We start from the raw sequence: 18,568 nt of genomic DNA, 5'->3' as shown, positions 1-18,568 counted from the left end.
GTAATCCAATGATAGGATAATAGGATAAGGAAAAGAGAAGAGAAAACCGTGAGCCTCCCCCATCCTTCCCTCCACGCACGTCACCATTCCCACCCAATCTCACAGATCCAACACTTTCCCGTACTAGTCATTCAGCTCCGCCCACTTTCCACACGTCATTGTCCCAGACTCCGCTCCTCTCCAACGCTTGCCCTCTCACCAATGGTGAAACTGATACTTTACAAGTATCAGTATTGTGTGTGTATTGTATCAAAATAGATGTATTTTGGATGTATTGGTTATCAGATACAATACATGGTTTTCCAAAACTGTGTATTTGGGTGCCCAATACAATACAATACAGCATGTATCAGGGGAAATACATGCTGTATTGTATTGAAATACATGTATTTGTGATGTATCTGATATCAGATACAATACACACTTTTCCAAAACTATGTATTGCCAATACAGATACAAATACATGTATTGTATCAGTTTCACCGTTGCTCTCACCATCCTCTGTCTAGCCCCGCCAGCCAGTCTCTCACCACCTCCTCTGCCCCAGTTCCACCCGCTGGTGGAACCTGCTTCAGCTGCCGTGGCTCACCTGCTGACGCGCCGCTGCTACCAGTCCACGTGTGTAGTCCGCCGCAGTCCGGCCCTGTATTTCCGCTCCGGTCCAAATACCCAACCCAGAATCCGCAATCCGTGGTCTGTGCATTCCATACGCGCGCGACTTTCCGTAAGCTTTCTTAGTGTGCTTTTGCTGACATCATCCTCAGTGCTTATGTCACAGGAATGCACTCTGACTGAGCCGCTCTGTGAATTCCTGCCCGTGCTATCTCTGAGTGGAAATTCTACCACGCATGCCCATATAAATCACCACATTGGCCGGTTTGAGGATCTTGCTAAACGGGCCAACAGAAAAATAGATTCTGAGGAAGATCCGAGGACAGAGGGCGGGGGAAGTGGAGCAGAAGAGGTGTCAGATCCCTCCCGGGAAATCCTGCCGGTGATTGGGCTGTTGAAGGGGCAGATGAGCTACATAAATGTTGGCAACATGGTGGAGCCAATAGGGGGCTTCGCAATCAGCATTTTTGCTTCCCGCGGCACTAAATTTTTTTACTCAAGGGTGACATACTTGCTTAAAGGTTTGGCGTGAATTCCCGCAAGAAATCGCCCCAAGGATCCTCATAACAATACTTGCAAGCTCTTGAACACCTTCCCGGGTTTCCTTATTGTTAAACCCCCTGATGGTCAAGGTGAACTGGTGAAGCCAATTGCGCAGGAGCCCAAGAGCAAGCTGCTGCTCAAGATGTTCTTTGATCCCTTATTGCTCCGGACAATCAGCCGTCGCGGCGAGCTCCATATCCAGCTCCACCTGCTCTACGGCTGGCTCAAATTCTCCCCGCCGAATACCTCGCCATCCACCTTCCAGCCCCAGCGCGATGCTGTTCCCTCCCCACGGTCGCCGTCACCGCGGCGAACAGGCTGCTGCCACCCTCAACTGTTCCAATGATCTCTCCGTGTTCCCCGTTCTACTCAACCGTTCTGCCCATTGCCCCCTGTGAGCCTGAGTATTTATAGTGACAGCAGGACACAAGAAAATGGGGGGCAATATTTGGATTTCTTTGGATAAAGAAATTACAAATATAAGAGAGAGAGAGAAAGAGAGAAAGAGACTGAGCAGATTCAAGATTAAGCAGATATTCAAGGTTATTCTGCTGGGAATGCATGTCCACTGGCAATGCTACCTCTTCATGAGAGTGCTGCCAAGCTGTGCTAGAGAGTGCTACAGCCTCCTCTCACCAAAGAAACGTGGAGGGCTTCTGGATTGGACAAGTTTAATCCAGCCACAATTTTTTAGCTTCCTTCTGGATATTCAAGGTTCTTTAAAGGGAAACCTATGTGGTTTGTTTCTTACAAAAACCACAGAAAAAGAATGATGTTAAGCAGGGGCAGCCCTGTGATCAAGGATAATGCAAAGGCCAGCAAAAAGAAGAGCAATCAAGCAGAAACAGAGTTGTACCTCTGAGATAAACAAGGTTCACTGAAAAAGGTTACTTACTGTCAATATCCTAGGCACCTGTGACGGTAGGTATACTGGGAGTGTGGTAATCTCTTTGGTGGTGATCCTGGGGTTATCTGGGGTGTGGTTCTGGTGTGCTGAAGTCTGTAGATCCTCCTCAGGCAAGGGGGATCCTGACTAAAAAAAAATTCACAGTTTTCTTATGTAATTTACATATGTACATGTGGTTTGGCGCGCCTGGTAGCGCTGACACGTTGCAACTGCGCATGCGCGCGGCAACTCAAGAACTCAGGGAAGGAGTAGAGTTACAAAGAATTGGTAAGTTGTAACTAAGGTTAAAATTGCATGAGGAAACAGAATATGAAGTCAAAACAAGGGTATCTCTTAAGATGAAAAATATATGAAGTAATTCATATGTAAAAGTAGAAAAAAGGCAGACTTTAGGTCAGCTGAGTTGACTCTAAGGCTGACACCCCCCAACCAAGTCTTTCTTGGGCCTGAGGCCGCCTCAGCCTCCCTAAAGGCAATTTGGGTCCAAAGACACTTACCCCCTCCTCTTGAAACTGGGAACATAGATTTACCATGGATCAGAGACATGTATGATTATTGATATATTATATTGGTATCTAGGCTCAGTGAACAAAGTTGTCCTTTTGAGATGGAAATCAAAATTGAGACTAAATCATCACACAGGAATGGGAGTTACTGAGGAGGGGTATTGCAGTGCATATCTATGGTCTCCATGCTGTCCTCAATCAGGGAAAAAGACAGGCTTGGACTTTGTGTTTGCAGCGGCAGAGCCACCTTGGCCTCTAGTTACATATATATATCATTAGATACAAGCTTAAGAATGTACTCTTGTTATACATTATATTACAGGTAACCATATTTAAATATAGTTACTTCAATGTACTGTTGTTATAAGAGTTAAGTTGCGTGCAAACAACAAGATGGCAACATACCTTAACATTACTGTACAAGTGAAATACCCTCAAGTCAGGTATCACTCCTTTATCCCCTGTCACACTTCATTCCCTACATCAACACCGCACTTATTACACTAAATTACATTAGCTCCTCTAAAAATTGAATGTAGCTGATAGTTTTCAAGCTTTCAGTCTTTTAGCTTTAGCTGTAATATCAAACCGCTAAACTCCGCTAACGCTAAACTACAGATAAATTACGGCTAATTAGCTGACCGCTACAGCTAATTAGCTATCATTTGCAGCTAAACATGCAATTTTTTCTCAAATAATTTGTAGCTGTAATTGTAGCTGAGTTTGTACTACAATGTAATATTAGGGGGTTTCTAAGTTGGCCAGATGCAACTTGCATGCACTTTTGCAAGCCAGTGTTCAAGAATGAACTTGAACACCAAGTTGCAAAAGTACATGCAAGCCACGCTGTACTACACCCCCTAAGCCTGCTTGAATGTATTTTTGAAATTTGGTGTTCAATAAAAGCCTTGAACACCAACTTGCAAAAGTGCATGGAAGTCGTGCATGGCCAACTTTGAATCCCCCTAGCTTGGCGGCCGCAAAAGCCGCTAAATTGCAAAGCTACAAAGCTAACTGTAGCGTAATATGTTCAGCCAGGACCCTGGAAACCTCCAATAAATGAGCAGCATGAAAATGTATGAATTTTTGCATTTTCTTGCAAAATGGTACGCAAGAAAATGGTATGAATTGGCTTGGAAACCCAAAAGGGTACGCATGAAATACCAAATAAATGTATGAATTTCCAATGAAATTCAGGTAAGTTGGCTAAAACTCACAAATCACCGCTTAAAATTGGGGTATTTGGGACCCCTGGTTGGATTTAAGCTCTAGCGTATGCATGAGCCAAAAAAACCCATTCCCCGGTGCCCCCCAATGTATGAATTTAGGTGAAATTCAGGAATTTACATACCACCCATTTATAGGGGGTTTCCAGGGTCCTGTGTGGCCTTGCCTACATACATAAACTATTGATTATGATGTAAATCCAAGTTTATTAAAGCCTTGGAATCACAAAACAAAAATTCAAGGGTTTCCCCTACAAATCTCCAAAAATCACAAAAAAAAATGAAGGGTTTCCCCTCTACAACTTTCAGAAAAAAAAACATAAAGGGTTTTCCCTCTACAAATGCCAAAATCAACAAAAAAAAAACTATGAAAACCAAAAACAAAACAATAATCTGCACCCAGCCACCTAACATCAGCAAGCTGATGCACCGTGGCCCACCATCCGTCCCTGTCTAGCAGGGTTAAAAAATGGTGAGAGGATGACCCCCAGCGCGCCGCATTGAAGGCATTATGCAAAGGGGGGCCACCGAGTAGAGCACCTCAAACTGCGCAAGTGCAACAGCGGAGGGGGTGAGGACGAACCGCACGCTGGAAGTACAGCGGCAGAGGACGCCCTGGGGTACACAAGCAAGCAAGTCAAACCTCCTTTTATACATAGACAATCTGGCACTATAGACTTCGCCAGCGCACTCGACTGCCAAATCCATCTAGCCTTGACAACTACGCCACCGCCATGCACATCCGGTACCTCTGACCTGCATGGTGATACTCTGACCAGCTAGGCGTTGTCAAAAAGACCAGATTTTTTGCTGAGACCCTTGCCTCCCACCTCATTGGATATGTACCAACAAATTCACCGCCTCGCTATGTATTTGCCATGAGAAACGGATTGCCAGGCGTTTGCGCGCTCACACCAGCTCAAACGTCAACCCTTGCCCTGTTGCCATTGTTCTGCCTCCCAGCCGTTCCCTCGCCGACCTTTTTCAAGCCCACAAACTTGCAAACCAGCTGCTACAGCCATCTCCAGCCAAAACTAAAACCAACACCCAAACACCAGCAGCAGCCAGTCCTCAGACCATCATCCTGCATCCAGCCATCCCCCCGGCTCAGACTGACAGCCGGGATCCAGCCCTCACCCTGAATCCGATACCCCATCAACCTGCTCCCGCTTGCTATCCCGCCCCCCACTACCACACCCACACCCCTCAAACGCCCGTCTCCCAAAACACTCGTCAGCACACAAGCCAACTGCAAAGTGAGCCTCATCCCCACCCTCACACACACGCACTCTCTCCCAAAACGCTGATGAAACAGCCTGTGGGGCTTTGCCCGTAGATCCAGGATGTCGAGATCAGTAATGCCTTGCTCCTCGCGATGAACGGCGCCCTGGAACGGACGAATTTCAAGAAACATAGTAAGATCCGGACGCTGAAAGCCTGGCTACCCGCTGGTCCCCTCTGTCTTGCTCAGGACCCGCTCTTTGCCCACCTCATCCACGCCCTTGTCCACAACGCCTCAAACACACTCGACCCCCTCACCCCTCGGCTCCACCCGCCTGCTTCATCCACCAAAACCCAGCCCGCGCAAGCCACGCATAAAACCCCTCCACCCGCTTGCACCAAGTTCCTCAACCCGCTCGAGATTGAATAGCATGCTGACCATTGTTTTTGCTTTTTTCTGTATTGAACTCATCAGCCAAACAACCCATTAAGCCATCATAAGACCCGACCCGGGTATCGTTCACCGAGATCCTCAACGCCGACGCTCAGCTTAGCTCTCCTCGTTCCGACCGGCCTGCCACGCCCCCCGCAAAGACTTTCTCGCAGTCTCTCCCTACTCATGCACATCCTCGTCTCGCACAAGCCTCCGCCTCTCGCGCCCGGCGACCACTCCTACAGCCCTGCACCCCCTCGCTCGCAATCTCCTCCGCTTCATTAGATTGTCTCGCACAAGCCTCTGCCTCTCGCGCCCAGCGACCGCTCCTATAGCCCCGGCGCACCCCCTTGCTCGCAATCTCCTCCGCTTCAGTCTCATCTCCGGGGTTATCGAGCTGACACTCCTGATGTCTGTCTGGATGTGGCTTGTTGGACCTACACCTCTGAGAGTTAGCTACACAGTCGTCTCTTCCTCAGCGGGGTCAATGGGGTCCCCTGAGGAGAGGGCAATCACCACTTCTCTTTGACTTGCCCTCTCCAGAAAATAAATGCTGACCTCCCTGGCGTCCCTTACCTTGTCTGTTTCACACACCTCACCAGCTTTAGGTTGCAAACTCTCACAAGGGTAGTAATACAGAATTCAGGCAATGTACATATGAAGTTATTTTGGCGGAGATACCAAGTTGAAGTCCAACCTGCTGCTACAGCTAGGCAAGAAGCAAGGTCAATTTGAGTTTTCATTTGAATCAAGGCCCTTACTGGTTGCTGGACACAAGTTAATCAGATGTATCAAAACAAAGTAGTTCTGGGAGAAGTACCTAAAGCTCTTTGCACTGGTTGGCCAATGATAAGAAATAATACTGATATGCCAAAGTGGGATATGGCATTGCCACTGCCCCCTTTTTTTGGTGGCAATCTGATTTTCAACTTACCAACAAAGGGTGCACCAAAACTGGAGTTCCTATGAGTGGTCTGGTAGACTGTCCTTCTGGATTTGGGTCTAGCCACAGTAAATGAGAGGAAAATTTGCAGAATGAAAATGGGAGGTGTCCTGGGGGTTAATGCTATTGATAGGAGGGGTAAGTAAAAGTTCTGGTGGGATAAAGGATGAATCCAGCATGTAATAACTTACTGGTGGGCAAACACCTCTCACAGTAAATTTAGGCTGATGTGCCAGATTTTCTGGGTTGATTGTTGCTGAATTATTTTGGGTGGAGGATGATTTTTCTTGTTTGCATCAAATTTTATGTCAACAGTTCTAATAGGGGCTCAAGATTCTCCCAGAAGATGGGTATAAGCAGCAACCAATGTTATGCTCTATCAGGAAAACTTTGAAGTTTGCAGCGGCAAAGCCGCCTTGGCCTCTAGTACATAAACAATACATGAAGTAATCTAATTCAAAGAGCACTGAATGGAATCATTGATTCCAATGATCAGCTAGTGTACACAGCTACTGATCTCTAGTCTTATGATCAGTACTGATCATGGCACTGCCCTGATCATTTCCAATGTTGATCTTCATGAGGATCTGCTTCCCTTGAGCGCTTCCAGTTCCCTCCTGGTCTTGAAGCGCCTCCAAGTGCCTCAAATCCCCTCCTGCTCTTTCCCCCCTTTATATAAACACGCCCCCCAGGACTGTTTATCCCTCAGAATATTATTACAGCAAAGTTCAACCCATACTATAGTTAAACAGTACTTTCATTCTCAACCATCATTCAATTCAGGAATAGCATCAAACAACACTGGGTCGCTACGCTAACCATAGCGGTTAGCGTAGCGTAGCGCAGCGCAAATGCGCTATTTTTTAGCGTAGTGTTAGCGCAATTGCACGCATATGCGCTAACGCTACGCGCACGCGGTGCGCAGCTATTTTAGCTGATAGCGTAGCGTTAGCGCAGATGCGCGCAATTGCGCTAACTCTAAACATGCAGGGCGCAAAAGAGCGCGCGCTACGCTGCGCTACAGCGCCTTTAGCGGGAAAAAAGGGCTTTTTTTCCGCTAAAAGCGCTGTAGCGCAGCGCAGCGTAGCGTAGCGACTGTAGCGGCGCGCTAACGCTAACAAAGAATTGGCGCGCTGTTAGCGCCGCTGAAAATTAGCGTAGCGTAGCGGCGCTAACAGCGCGCTAACGCTATGCAAAATAGCCGGGCGCTTTTTGCCGCTACGCTAACGCGTAGCGCTGAAATAGCGTAGCGTAGCGTAGCGTAGCGTAGCGACCCAGTGTTGCATCAAATCTTGATTACCCTTACCTTTTTGCAGGTAAAACCACAAACCCAAGTTGAGTTATTCCTTGGATGCCTATTAACACCCTGTGTTGATCTGGATGCGCCTTCATTGAGCAAGCCTCTCAGTCAAGATTACTGATAGAGTGAAACCTTATACAGGTCTTACCACAAACCCATTGGCCCATCCTTTGTACTTTACACCATCATCTTGCTAGTAACAACCCTCTCAGACACGGTTAGTCACCTACAGGCTGACAGTTCCATACTATGCAGTAGTTGGAAACAAAAATATATTCTCAGATGTTGGGATTTTTTCTTATTCCATAGGAATTGAATGGACTTGAAATTTCTTGACATGTTACAACACTGATTGAAGATCAATAAAAAGGATTGAAGATGATCATTGGAAAAAGACTCAAAACATGGGGGAGTTCTTCCTGGAAGTTTCAAATTTTTACCAAACTATGGAGGCACCTCAGTTACATTTGAAGGCCTTGATCAACAGCATGATAAAAAGTTGACCTGCTGTATGGGATTGTGTTTCCTGACCAATCAGCAGAAGTTCTTCATTTTGCAAAAGATTGTTAATAACAAAACACCTTCAAATGGGCTCTACAAGTTTTTTGTAATTTTCTATGATGAGCCCTTTTAACAGTGCTATGCAATGTTGTGTCAAAAATTGAGCTTGTCACGCCATCTGATTATGTGACTTATGAGGTTACGCAGACAAAGGTCACCCCTGAACCTTTTATGGCATTCACAAAGTGGACTGGAATGGTTGATCATGTCCTTCAAGAGCCCAACAAGTAGCTAGTTGCTAGTCTTCTGTCTGGCTGAGGTCTTCTCTTGGTCAATTATTTTGCTTGTTTTTTTTACCGGTGAAAGGCTTTCAGGGCAAACTTGTTTGAGGTCGCGTTGTTGGGATTGCTGTTCTTTGAGTGAATTGTTTGTGGCCGAGACTAGGTGTGGCTGGACTTCCCTATCAAGAACCATCACCAAACCGGAACTGCTTGACCGGCCGACCAGCGTGTGTCCGTTCAAGATGTCCAGCCCTTCAGAATCTCCGTCATCTCCATCGTCAGGCTCAAGCTTGCCACCACAGGTGATTCATCCAGATCAGTTGATGGATTGGAAGGAGTGGGAAGGATGCATGAGGAAGATACAATCGCGTGGTATGTCCTATATCTTCGGTTGCACACAGCGCTTAGCCGAGGTATGGCACTTGGAATATGTTCTTAACTTTTTGTTGCTCTGCTTGACGAATCGCACAGGACTCACTCGCTTTTTGAATCGTTACGTGGCTACCAAACGAACGGACATCGACAAGTTCTTAGTCAACCTCGAGCTTACAATCGTTCAGTCACCTTTCCTCACTCGCATCTAACATTGTCATTTTCATCGCCGCAGGATATTTGCCGCCCTTTTCTGATAAAAACGGCTCACAACCTTTACAGTCGATCGCAATCAACGAACAATCATCTGATGATCGAGACGAAGACCTGAACAAAATCCAAGCCCTTGTCAGGCTAGAGAATTCAATCCTCAAGTAGTCAGTACATCAATTTCTCTCCTTGTAGGACTCCATAGTCGACTGACCCTGAATCGACATTAGCGTGAAGGCACGCAAAAAGCTTCCCGAGCTCAATTCCATCGATGATGCAGTTTCTTTAATCCAACGAGCCAAAAAAATCTTGATCTTGACCGGAGCCGGAATTTCCACTTGTCTTGAGTCTATTCCAATCTTATCTTTCCATCTACCCTCAAGCCTATTTTCTCAAATTGACACCACAAAAATGCGAAAAATGTGACGTCCACCTTTCTCAAGCATGTGGCATCCCGGACTTTAGATCTGAGAATGGTCTATACTCCCAGCTAGAAGATTACGAAGGCTTAGATGATCCACATGACATGTTTGGTGAGTCAATGATCATATCTTCATTTTTGCGCTTTTAAATATAATCTTACTTTTGCTTCTCTATCCGTTATACATCAAACGTTCGGCTGAACAAACAAACCGTTTTAAATACTCGCTTGTCGTGACAAGATCTGAAATTCTTTAAGTCAAATCCATCACCATTCTACAAATTCCTCAAGACCATTTTCCCTTTTTCATCAACCAGCAACAGCAGCACTAACGGTGCAAGCACCAGGTCCGCATCTTCTCCACCGGCCAAGCCAATTCTTCCATCCGATTCTCACCGGTTCATCAAATTAGTGGAATCTAACTCAAAATTATTGAGGAATTATAGTTTAGTAAATTCTCTCTTACTGTTTCTACAAACCGCGCTTAATTTATTTGCGCCTTCATCTGACAATAACCATTCCCTTCGATTCTATTGAGGGAAAAAGCTCAGAATATAGACACTTTGGAAATGAGAGCTGGTGTCAAGAATTTGATCCAATGCCATGGTTTGTAATTCATTTTTTTACGAGTACAGAGAGTGCTGATTCAAGAAGGGAAAAACACGTGCTGACAGCAATCTAACCGGATCTTGTGATCAGGCTCATTTGCCAAATTTACTTGTCTGAAGTGTCATGCCAAGTACCCAGCGAGTCAGTTTGAAGACTTGATCGCACGAGGCCACGTGATACTTTGTCCGACATGCAGTAACCCTGAGACTACCGAGGCCTGCAAACCGAACTCGCATAAGCGCAGAAAAACAGATTCTTACAAGTTCGATGCCCCATCGTCTGATGATGAGCCGGACATTGATTGGGTTAACTTGGGACTCATGAAACCAGATATAATATTTTTCGTATGTTTTTTTTCTCGCTTTCCCATCTATCCAATTTCTCTTCGCCCAAAGATACTGTTCGAAACATCTATGCGTGAGCATAGCTTGAAAGTTCATTTTCGTTTTCTTCCCCTTTTCTGCTACGACTCGATCTATAATTACGTAAAAAAGGGGGAAGGCTTACCGGCAGAATTTGACGAAGCGATTGAGAATGACCGGTTCGAATGCGACCTGGTGATAGTGATAGGGACCTCATTAAAAGTGGCGCCGGTGTCGGAAATCATCAAATTCGTGCCAGTGGAAGTGCCTCAGATCTTGATTAATAGGGATCCGATCTACAACGGGAGGAGAAAGACGTGTCCGATTCCGGGCGAGGGGAAGTTCGAGTACGAGGGGGACGAGTTCGAATTCGATATCTGTCTGTTCGGCCAATCTGACCTGGTCCTGCGTGAACTATCTCGACGACTCGGTCCTTCTTGGCAAATAGCTCATCCCACAAATCTTCCTGGAACCTCGTCTGACACAGATGGCGGTCCTGCAAATGCTCTATCGGGTCCACCAGATCAAGCAGAGGATCCATCGAGCAGTAAAGGGAAGCAAGCGAGTCAGTTTACACCATTTGGTCAGCACATCAAGCATATCTGGCTGTTTCCCGGCACCAATGTGAACCATTCGTGGTTCGATAGATGGAGGCTGCTGGAGCAGGCTGGTGAGAACCCCGCCAGCGATCCTCAAGAGCTCAGTAGCTCCGAAGATTCCGACTCTGGAGCAGCACAGGAAGAAGTCCACAGCCCGGCTCAGAAGGATCTGGGAGAGAATCTAGACGGTCAGATTCAACCAGCAAAGGAAGAACAAGTGGGCGACTCCATCCGCTGTAAAGATGAGAAGGATCCTTCAATCGATGCTGCTCTTGTTGGCCGGATTGGCCACGCAACTCGGGCCGACCTAACCGCCGATAACGAACCTCCAGCTCCCCTCGGAGAGGGAGACACGGATACTGACCAAGCCAAGCAAACATACCAATGACTTCGAACCGCAAGAATTCAAAACTTACGGTAGCGCTTCTCACTCGTTGATATTCAATTCATAGCCAACTGCCGCCGTAACGAAATCACACAAGATGCTAATGTTCACAAAATTCATTTGTAGGCTAAATCGTATTATCAGAAATTTAATGGCTATATATTCATTTTCAGAAATAGGATTAGACGTGATCTTTCCACACAAGTTAAATTGTCATTATCTTGATGCAGGAAAACTCTGGCCCTAATCTATTCATACATTGGGGCTGTTGCTATTGATGTTGTCTTTTGGCTTTTTGAAGCCTAATCCTTTTTTCTTTTTCCTCTTGATGTTGGTTTATTGTTTTTGTGGGTCGTCTCATCAATTTGGGTACATTTGAGGAGCTAGTTAGATATGGAGATACTTCGTATTATAATGATGGTGCAGATTACATACTTAACTCTTATGCAACTAGGACTGAGCCACGTGCATTTTGGTACCTGTTCAATAAGCTGCACGAGAAAAATGAAATTGAGGTAGGTGAAAACAGAGCCTGGAGTGGGACTGCGGAAAGCTCTCAACAGAAACAAGTACATAGCACTTGTTGGATGAGGAATACATACTGACAAAGCCGTCAAGGAAAAGACTCAGATAAACGCTGAAGCATTATTCCTAGGAAGTTTTTTTTTTGCAATTTCACCTAGCCAGTCAATATAGAGCATGAAAAATAGTGAATCTAAAAGCTATCAAGATGGTTGATTAAAGGAACCTTTCCTAGATCATTAAACATTGTGAGATTTTCTAAAGACGTGGTATTTTTTATGATTGGTTGCGCTATAACAGGTACATAATTATAAATATTAGGCAGAACGAGAGAGAGCTCATGCGAGGGAGGTTGGTACAAATTTGCAGACGGTTTTACAAGATTAGATTAAAATGTGAGTTCGATCCTAGATAACAGTACCATGGGGTCAGTTGATTGCGAAAAAACCATTGAGCCTAAGGGTCGAAAAAACAAGAAAGGACCTACTTGAGGTTCTCTGAGGTGATCCGGATAGCATGTACTCCATGCTCGCCCGGCGTGCCGTTCTTGGAGTCCTGAGAGGTGTTAGTATAATCAGGATCGAGGGTCAGTAAGCTAGGGAAAGGACATAGTAAAAAGCATGTCCAATCGATGATGAGACGGGGGAACTTACATCGGTGATTCTGAGCCCTACAGGGAGTTCGACTTGTTTGGGCTCAGGATGGTCTTTAGCAGACAAATGATCCTTGCACGGAACCACATGGCCATGCTCGGGAGCTGGGAGATGGTCCTTTGGTTCGTTGTGAGGGCTTGAAGGTGGAGGAGTGGGGGGGTGGTCTTTCTCGAGGGGCTGATCCTTTGGTCCATCGTGAACATCCAAACCAGGCAGAGCGGGAGGATGAGCGAGCGAAGAAGCCGGGGTGATGGTGTCTACGCGTTCGATATGAATCCCGGCAATGGCGGCGATCTCTGTCCTGTCTGCCTTGGCTGTTTCGGGTCCCTGGGGCCCTGGCTGGGCGTAGACATCTCCAGCTGGATGGGGCGCGCCCGAAGGAAGAGTGACGGGGTGGGCGACCGGCCCTTTTGCATCAGTTACTGGAGGGGGCGGGTGCTATTGCAGAAAGGATAAGTGAACACGGTTCTCAGGATCATCAGCCACCTAGATCGGACGTCACTGGACCCATTTAATGCGACGATCTGCTTACCCCCTCCGCGCCGTCCTCTTTCTGAGCTGGAGGCCCGGCTCGCAAGCCAGGCGGAGGCTGATCATCCCCGCGAGGTTTGGCATGGCCATCTGGTTGAGGTTTCCCATCTGGATTCGGCGCGTCTTCGGACTCCGCAGGAAACGTGTCGTCAATTGAGGGCGGCGGATTTTGGGTATTCTGTTCATGACCTTTCCCGCTGTCCTTTTGGATGGGAGAATTCTAAAGCACGTGCCGAAAAGAGATCACGAGATATGTGAGTAAAGCAGCATGCTTTGCCTAGCGTTCAACTCAAGTCCACTCACCTGCCCGAGTGCCGGGTTGGGGGGAAGCCCTTGGGAGTGATCGGCATCGGGGGCGTGTTTGTCTTGAGGCTTCTGCTCGGCAGCTGGGGGCGAAAGTTTCTCGGGGCCTTGGGGCTCAGGAAGCTCAATGAGCGGGACGAGGTCCTTGGGCGGCGAGCTGCCAATAATTTGGCTCAGCTGTTGAGAGATTGTTCCGGCCTGGCCGGATCGCGGTTGGACGAGGTGGGCCTTTTTCCTGATTCGTCGGTTGGCTTGGCCGCTAATCATCTCGTGACGGGCTGCAGAGAGCGGGGCAGATCCGAGAGCATTTGACGACTCCCGGAGAGCGCCGATTGGGTAAGAAGAATATTCTTGGGTGATAGCCAATACGGCCAAAAGGAAGGCACTTCGGCTTCGGGCTGAATGCATATCGAGCGAGGCTGGGCAAAGCTGTAGCGTTTTCTTGATCCTTGGGTAGGTAATTCTGGAAAGACTTGAAGCTGTCTTGTCTTGGCTCGGAATGGTCAGTCGAGTGAGGCACCTGGATATGAGGGGATGGTGGGATGGGGTATACATACCACGCTTTATATGTCTCCAAAAAAGTCAAATCCCCGACAAGCATGGACTGTGGGGCCGGGCTCGGCGTGTACCGAGCTGAGTCAAACAGTGGATCAATGACAAGCTGCAAAACGATCTGGCTGTTTGGACTGTTCATCAAGCACATCCTGCTCAAGCGCGTCAAAGGGCTGCCGACGGCGCGTCAAGCGGGGGAAGAGTTGTGCAAAACGGAAGGACAGTCATCAACTGTATCCCGATCATCGGCCAGCAGTGGTGCCGGGCAGATCCTCGCCGATCTCCTCCGCGTGGATCAAGCGGGCCCAAGGCCTCCAATTCTTCACATCCGAAAAGATCGGTCAAGCATCGAACAGGTCGGGTGCCCGATTGCCTCTACATACATCCATTCCTCCCTCCGGTCGGAAGCCGGTTGTCTTCCGGGTTCTATCCAGTGTGGGCGGGTGGGACAAACTAAACAGCAAGTCCCGCAGCTCGAAACGGGCCTACTCGCCACCAAATACTTCGTCATCGCGTTGGCTCTCGTCGAGGAGCAACTGACAGTCGAGAAAGCCAGCGACGCCAGCCGAGTTAGTCCTCAGTCCAGACTCAAATCTCTTGATGGTGTCAAGTTGAAGATAGTTGACCCTTCCGTCAAATCCTAAGATTCACTCCTATTTCTTTCATGACCAATCTGGCAATCTGAATTCTCTCCCTCGCCAACCGTTCTCCTTCTTAGTTCATGACGTGACCAGGATGAAACTAGGCAGTGCTAAATGTGCGTTGATTAAATAAAAACCCTATCGGTCCATCCAGCCGAAACGAAATTCCCAGAGTTTGTTCTAGCTAACCCCAAACGTGAATCTCCTGTGCACTGCAGTTTTTGCCCTGCTGAGAAGCGATGAAAACAAGCGGGATCACATAGCCATAAGGGGTCCCTCCAACCATAGATGAAGCATCACTTTGAGGCTGAAGCTCAAATCGGGCCATAGGTGCTTTTTAAACCCAGCATTATTCTTGATCGACAACCGAAAAGCTTGTGGAGGAGGCTGAACCACACACCAAGGTGAAATCGTCCTCGTCGGTTCGGCCCAGATCTTACCGGGTTGTTCAGCGGGGATCAGCCTTTCAATGAATAATGAACAGCCTGGTTTTGAATTTATCACTTGGCTTGCGAAAATATGTATGTACAACATTCCCCTGGACAATCAAACATGATGGGCTTTGTGTTTTGCATCGACATCACTATCGCTCACGCATCCGGGGAAATCCTCGCCACATTTTACATGAACACCGTCCTATAGATGATTGATATCAAAAAATGAATCAAGAACAAGAAGGTAATCAGCGGTTGAATTTACATTGGACCCCAGACGTAGATATGAATTTGCTGACATTGGATACAGGCTTGCTATATTCGTCGCAGCAGTATTTTAATAGAGTGTGCCCGGCACCTGGAGCGCGACAGTCTGCTGTGAAAGTTGGTCGGGAAACTTTTGGAAACAAATAGTCAAAAGGTTAGCTCCAGTGTAGATATCCTGCCGATACCTCAACAAGATTAAACAAAGTCAAACGTACTCTTGCAATCCGTCATCTGCTGCCCAGGATTGCCCAGACCCGTAATGCAGTACAGCCTGGGATGATCTCCGTGGCATTTGCCATCAGCGGCAACTTGTATTGATCCAAGGGCAGCCGTGAAAGATATGAGGACGATTGATTTCAGGAACTGCATGGTAAAATCGTCGCTACCAAATATATGCCGGGGGGAGTCGGGTAGAAAGCTTTATGTTGTAAGTAGAACTGAGGATGAGGCTCAAGTATTCGATTTGGAGTCCGTTAATTGAAAGGCTAATTGAGGGGGGAGGTGGGGATGCGAGGGTGGATGTGGTATGTAGATTGTCGCTTTAAATAAACGTGTTCTGTTCCATCGTAAATATTTATTTATGTATCTTTCCAGTCGAGGTGGCCACGCCTTCGGCGAAGCCTCAGGCAGGGACTTCGTTGATTCAACGCTGTATCAGGGCCACAGTTACAACGTAAAATATGTATGCAATCAAGCCCCTCCGCGAGTCCCCTTGGCTTGACTGTCAGAATCTCAAGCTCCCGCAACAAATACCAGGGGGCCAGGGACAGTCGAGTTCCACCAATACCCTTCAATTCATTAATCATATGTAAGTTCACCCGAGAATCAAATCAGGGCCCTTGTCGTCGGCTTCGACAGGCTTCGACTCAACACAGCCGGGGGAATCGGAAAACGCCCGTGCGACCAGGCGCATCAGCCATGGTACCCCTGACAGGCAAGGTCGCCTCAGGTCGCCATAGCCCAGATCATCAAGCAGTTGTGCTTTCGGCCCTTCTCGGCCAGACTGCCTCAGCTACGACAATTTGGAAGAGTTGGCGACGGCCGCTACTTTCTCCGAAGCAACTCTTTCTGAAATCCACCCCTTCTCTTTTTTCCTTTGACTCTCTTCCTCTTGAACCTTTTGCATCATTGAATTATCACTCAGGCACCTAACCATCTCTCTTGCTTTCTGTGTTTGCTTATCCGTAGGGCTTATACTGTAGCAACATTGCTTCTACTTTGCATATTCATAGTGCACAAGGTCAAATCAAATCTGCACTTTTTAAAAAAAAGCAGCCAGCTGAGTCAAGTCCTCCATTTGGTCAAGTGCCCTCCTGCCGGTTGCTCAGGAGCTCTACGGAGCCTAGCACATCCGAAATAGAAGGTTTCACGACGGAGACTAGGGCACTTGCTTGAGATTTTTTTTATTGAACTACATAATCCAGTCCATATGTACTAGAAACCCGCAATCACCCGCCCCCAAGAACTTGGAACATCATCTGATGGAACAGTAAGGGCGATCCAAGGTGAGGGTGATGAATGTGGTCCCCACGATCTGGGTCCCCGGAGAGAAACTGGCGGGCTGAATGGGGTACAACAATCCATTGATTCTGCACCAGCAGATTGGCACGCATTGTTCTACTGAGGCTGACATGTTATAATTTACGTTGACATGTTATAATTGAGACGGGTACACATGTTTAAAATTGTTATCACTGCCGCCAGTCAGTTAGACTCGGAGAAGCAGACCCTCGCCGAATGATTTCAAAGCCATTTTACATGAACGGTGCGTGCTATGTCAATCCGGCGAGCTCCGCTTGCTTGACTCTCGATGGATCCATCTACCACAATGAAACTTGGGAACCCTTGAGGTACTTGTGAGCTGATTCAGACCTTTGAAATTTGAAGGATACGGTATACATGTTATCAGTCACCGCGAGTCAACAGAGAAGGCCTCCCTGTCAGGCTGTGCATTGAAGCTTGGTTGAAACAACCTTTGAAAAAGGTTTGATTAACACCACAAGCTTCATCAGACTTCCCACCTGTCAACTGGTGGCAGTTGATCCACTTGTTTTTGCAGTAAGTCAATGGCCCTTTTATAGTTATCAAAGATGATGTTAGATATCTATATCTGATAGGGTCATGGCGAAGTATGGTGGGGAGTCACGGTTCTAATGAGGACTGAGAAAAACCAGCTGGATGGTGTCATGCGTAGGTCAATCCGGCGAGCTCCGCTTGCTTGAATCCCGAATGATTCTTGTAAGTGTGTCACAAGGATCCTTGAGTACCTTGGAGGTAGTTAAAATTGAGCTCAGTCAGACCTTCGAAACGAAGTTTTCCTCTGTTTGAGCCCGGAAAACTAAGGAGAAGTATTGTTTCGCCTCTGCCACTGCAATTTCCAATCCAATGGCAACCCTTCTGGTTATTCTACAAAGGTAGGAAATTTCTTTGCGGCAACACAGGGCTGCTTGTTGCTTTATAAAATTCGCTTTCGCCAGTACCTTTCCAGACTCATCCATTGATCTCCTTCTCCCAATTCGGCAAATAAATTAGGGCACAAAAGTCTAATAACAAGGAAACCCTCTTGATTCTTAAATCACAAGAACAGACATACTAAAATGCGGTCGGCGATCTTTACCGGAATATACCTAGTCTGGCTTGCCTGTTCGACGCACTATGTCATGGCGGCGCCCACGGGGGCCGTCAGAGCAAAAGCTGGAGGTAATTTCAGGTCGTCAATTGTTAGAAAATACGTCAAGGTGACTGATGCCTCTTTGTGGGATTTTGTAGGATGCGCTTGTTGTCTTCACGTCAAACAAGTACCGCCGCCAAACCCAGTGATGCAGGAGAGTGAAGCGAAGGTTGTTTCTGGAACGGAAAAATTGATTGATAACCCTAGCAAAGGTGAACCCCCAGCCGTTCCAAGCATCTCAAAGACCCCTATTTCGGAAGAGAGGCCCTCAAACAATGACGCTTAAGATCCCCTGAAGCCCCCCAAAGGCAACATTTAAAATGGTGTGTGGAGTCTTTATTGTGGCATTTTTGTTTCACACACTGATTTCACACAATAATCAAAGTTGCGGGCCTATTTCCCCAGATCAGCAGGCCCAACACAGATGCAGATTTGTGTTCTGCTAAAAAAACCATGTCTTTCTATATATATTACTTTCAATTTGAGCCCATCAAGAAAAAAAAAAAAAAGCCCGTGAAAGATTCCTGAGATGCTTTCGATTCTGGCTTTCTGCCCTTAAAATT

The 18,568-nt window shown here is 47.0% G+C and overlaps 7 protein-coding genes across 7 annotated transcripts; 5 read left to right on the top strand and 2 right to left on the bottom strand.

Annotated features, from left to right (window-relative positions):
- Positions 1-1,297: 1,297 nt before the first annotated feature.
- Positions 1,298-1,501, top strand: PtA15_14A263 (uncharacterized protein; the record flags this gene model as incomplete). Its single annotated transcript, XM_053162961.1, has 1 exon — positions 1,298-1,501. One exon carries the CDS (start codon positions 1,298-1,300, stop codon positions 1,499-1,501), a length of 204 nt encoding a protein of 67 aa, XP_053026935.1.
- Positions 1,502-4,634: 3,133 nt separating this feature from the next.
- On the top strand, positions 4,635-5,445 carry PtA15_14A262 (uncharacterized protein; the record flags this gene model as incomplete). The annotated part of the gene is made up of 3 exons (XM_053162960.1): positions 4,635-4,663; positions 4,758-5,010; positions 5,131-5,445. 3 exons carry the CDS (start codon positions 4,635-4,637, stop codon positions 5,443-5,445), a joined length of 597 nt encoding a protein of 198 aa, XP_053026934.1.
- A 3,270-nt stretch (positions 5,446-8,715) lies between these two features.
- On the top strand, positions 8,716-11,434 carry PtA15_14A261 (uncharacterized protein; the record flags this gene model as incomplete). Its single annotated transcript, XM_053162959.1, has 9 exons — positions 8,716-8,845; positions 8,945-9,027; positions 9,128-9,222; positions 9,286-9,395; positions 9,499-9,588; positions 9,718-9,921; positions 10,023-10,082; positions 10,176-10,429; positions 10,580-11,434. The coding sequence occupies 9 exons, from the start codon at positions 8,716-8,718 to the stop codon at positions 11,432-11,434; spliced, it is 1,881 nt and encodes a 626-aa protein (XP_053026933.1).
- A 907-nt stretch (positions 11,435-12,341) lies between these two features.
- Positions 12,342-13,848, bottom strand: PtA15_14A260 (uncharacterized protein; the record flags this gene model as incomplete). Its single annotated transcript, XM_053162958.1, has 5 exons — positions 12,342-12,360; positions 12,441-12,508; positions 12,607-13,044; positions 13,139-13,357; positions 13,441-13,848. 5 exons carry the CDS (start codon positions 13,846-13,848, stop codon positions 12,342-12,344), a joined length of 1,152 nt encoding a protein of 383 aa, XP_053026932.1.
- Positions 13,849-14,039: 191 nt separating this feature from the next.
- On the top strand, positions 14,040-14,636 carry PtA15_14A259 (uncharacterized protein; the record flags this gene model as incomplete). The annotated part of the gene is made up of 1 exon (XM_053162956.1): positions 14,040-14,636. One exon carries the CDS (start codon positions 14,040-14,042, stop codon positions 14,634-14,636), a length of 597 nt encoding a protein of 198 aa, XP_053026931.1.
- Positions 14,637-15,179: 543 nt separating this feature from the next.
- PtA15_14A258 (uncharacterized protein) lies at positions 15,180-15,703 on the bottom strand (the record flags this gene model as incomplete). The annotated part of the gene is made up of 3 exons (XM_053162955.1): positions 15,180-15,269; positions 15,367-15,464; positions 15,550-15,703. 3 exons carry the CDS (start codon positions 15,701-15,703, stop codon positions 15,180-15,182), a joined length of 342 nt encoding a protein of 113 aa, XP_053026930.1.
- Positions 15,704-17,931: 2,228 nt separating this feature from the next.
- On the top strand, positions 17,932-18,291 carry PtA15_14A257 (uncharacterized protein; the record flags this gene model as incomplete). Its single annotated transcript, XM_053162954.1, has 2 exons — positions 17,932-18,034; positions 18,104-18,291. 2 exons carry the CDS (start codon positions 17,932-17,934, stop codon positions 18,289-18,291), a joined length of 291 nt encoding a protein of 96 aa, XP_053026929.1.
- Between the last annotated feature and the right edge of the window lie 277 nt (positions 18,292-18,568).

Source organism: Puccinia triticina, chromosome 14A, assembly GCF_026914185.1.
Source record: "Puccinia triticina chromosome 14A, complete sequence".
Lineage (NCBI taxonomy): Eukaryota > Fungi > Basidiomycota > Pucciniomycetes > Pucciniales > Pucciniaceae > Puccinia > Puccinia triticina.
The sequence above is the reverse complement of the archived record's forward strand: the minus strand, read 5'-3'. Positions and strand labels throughout refer to the sequence as shown.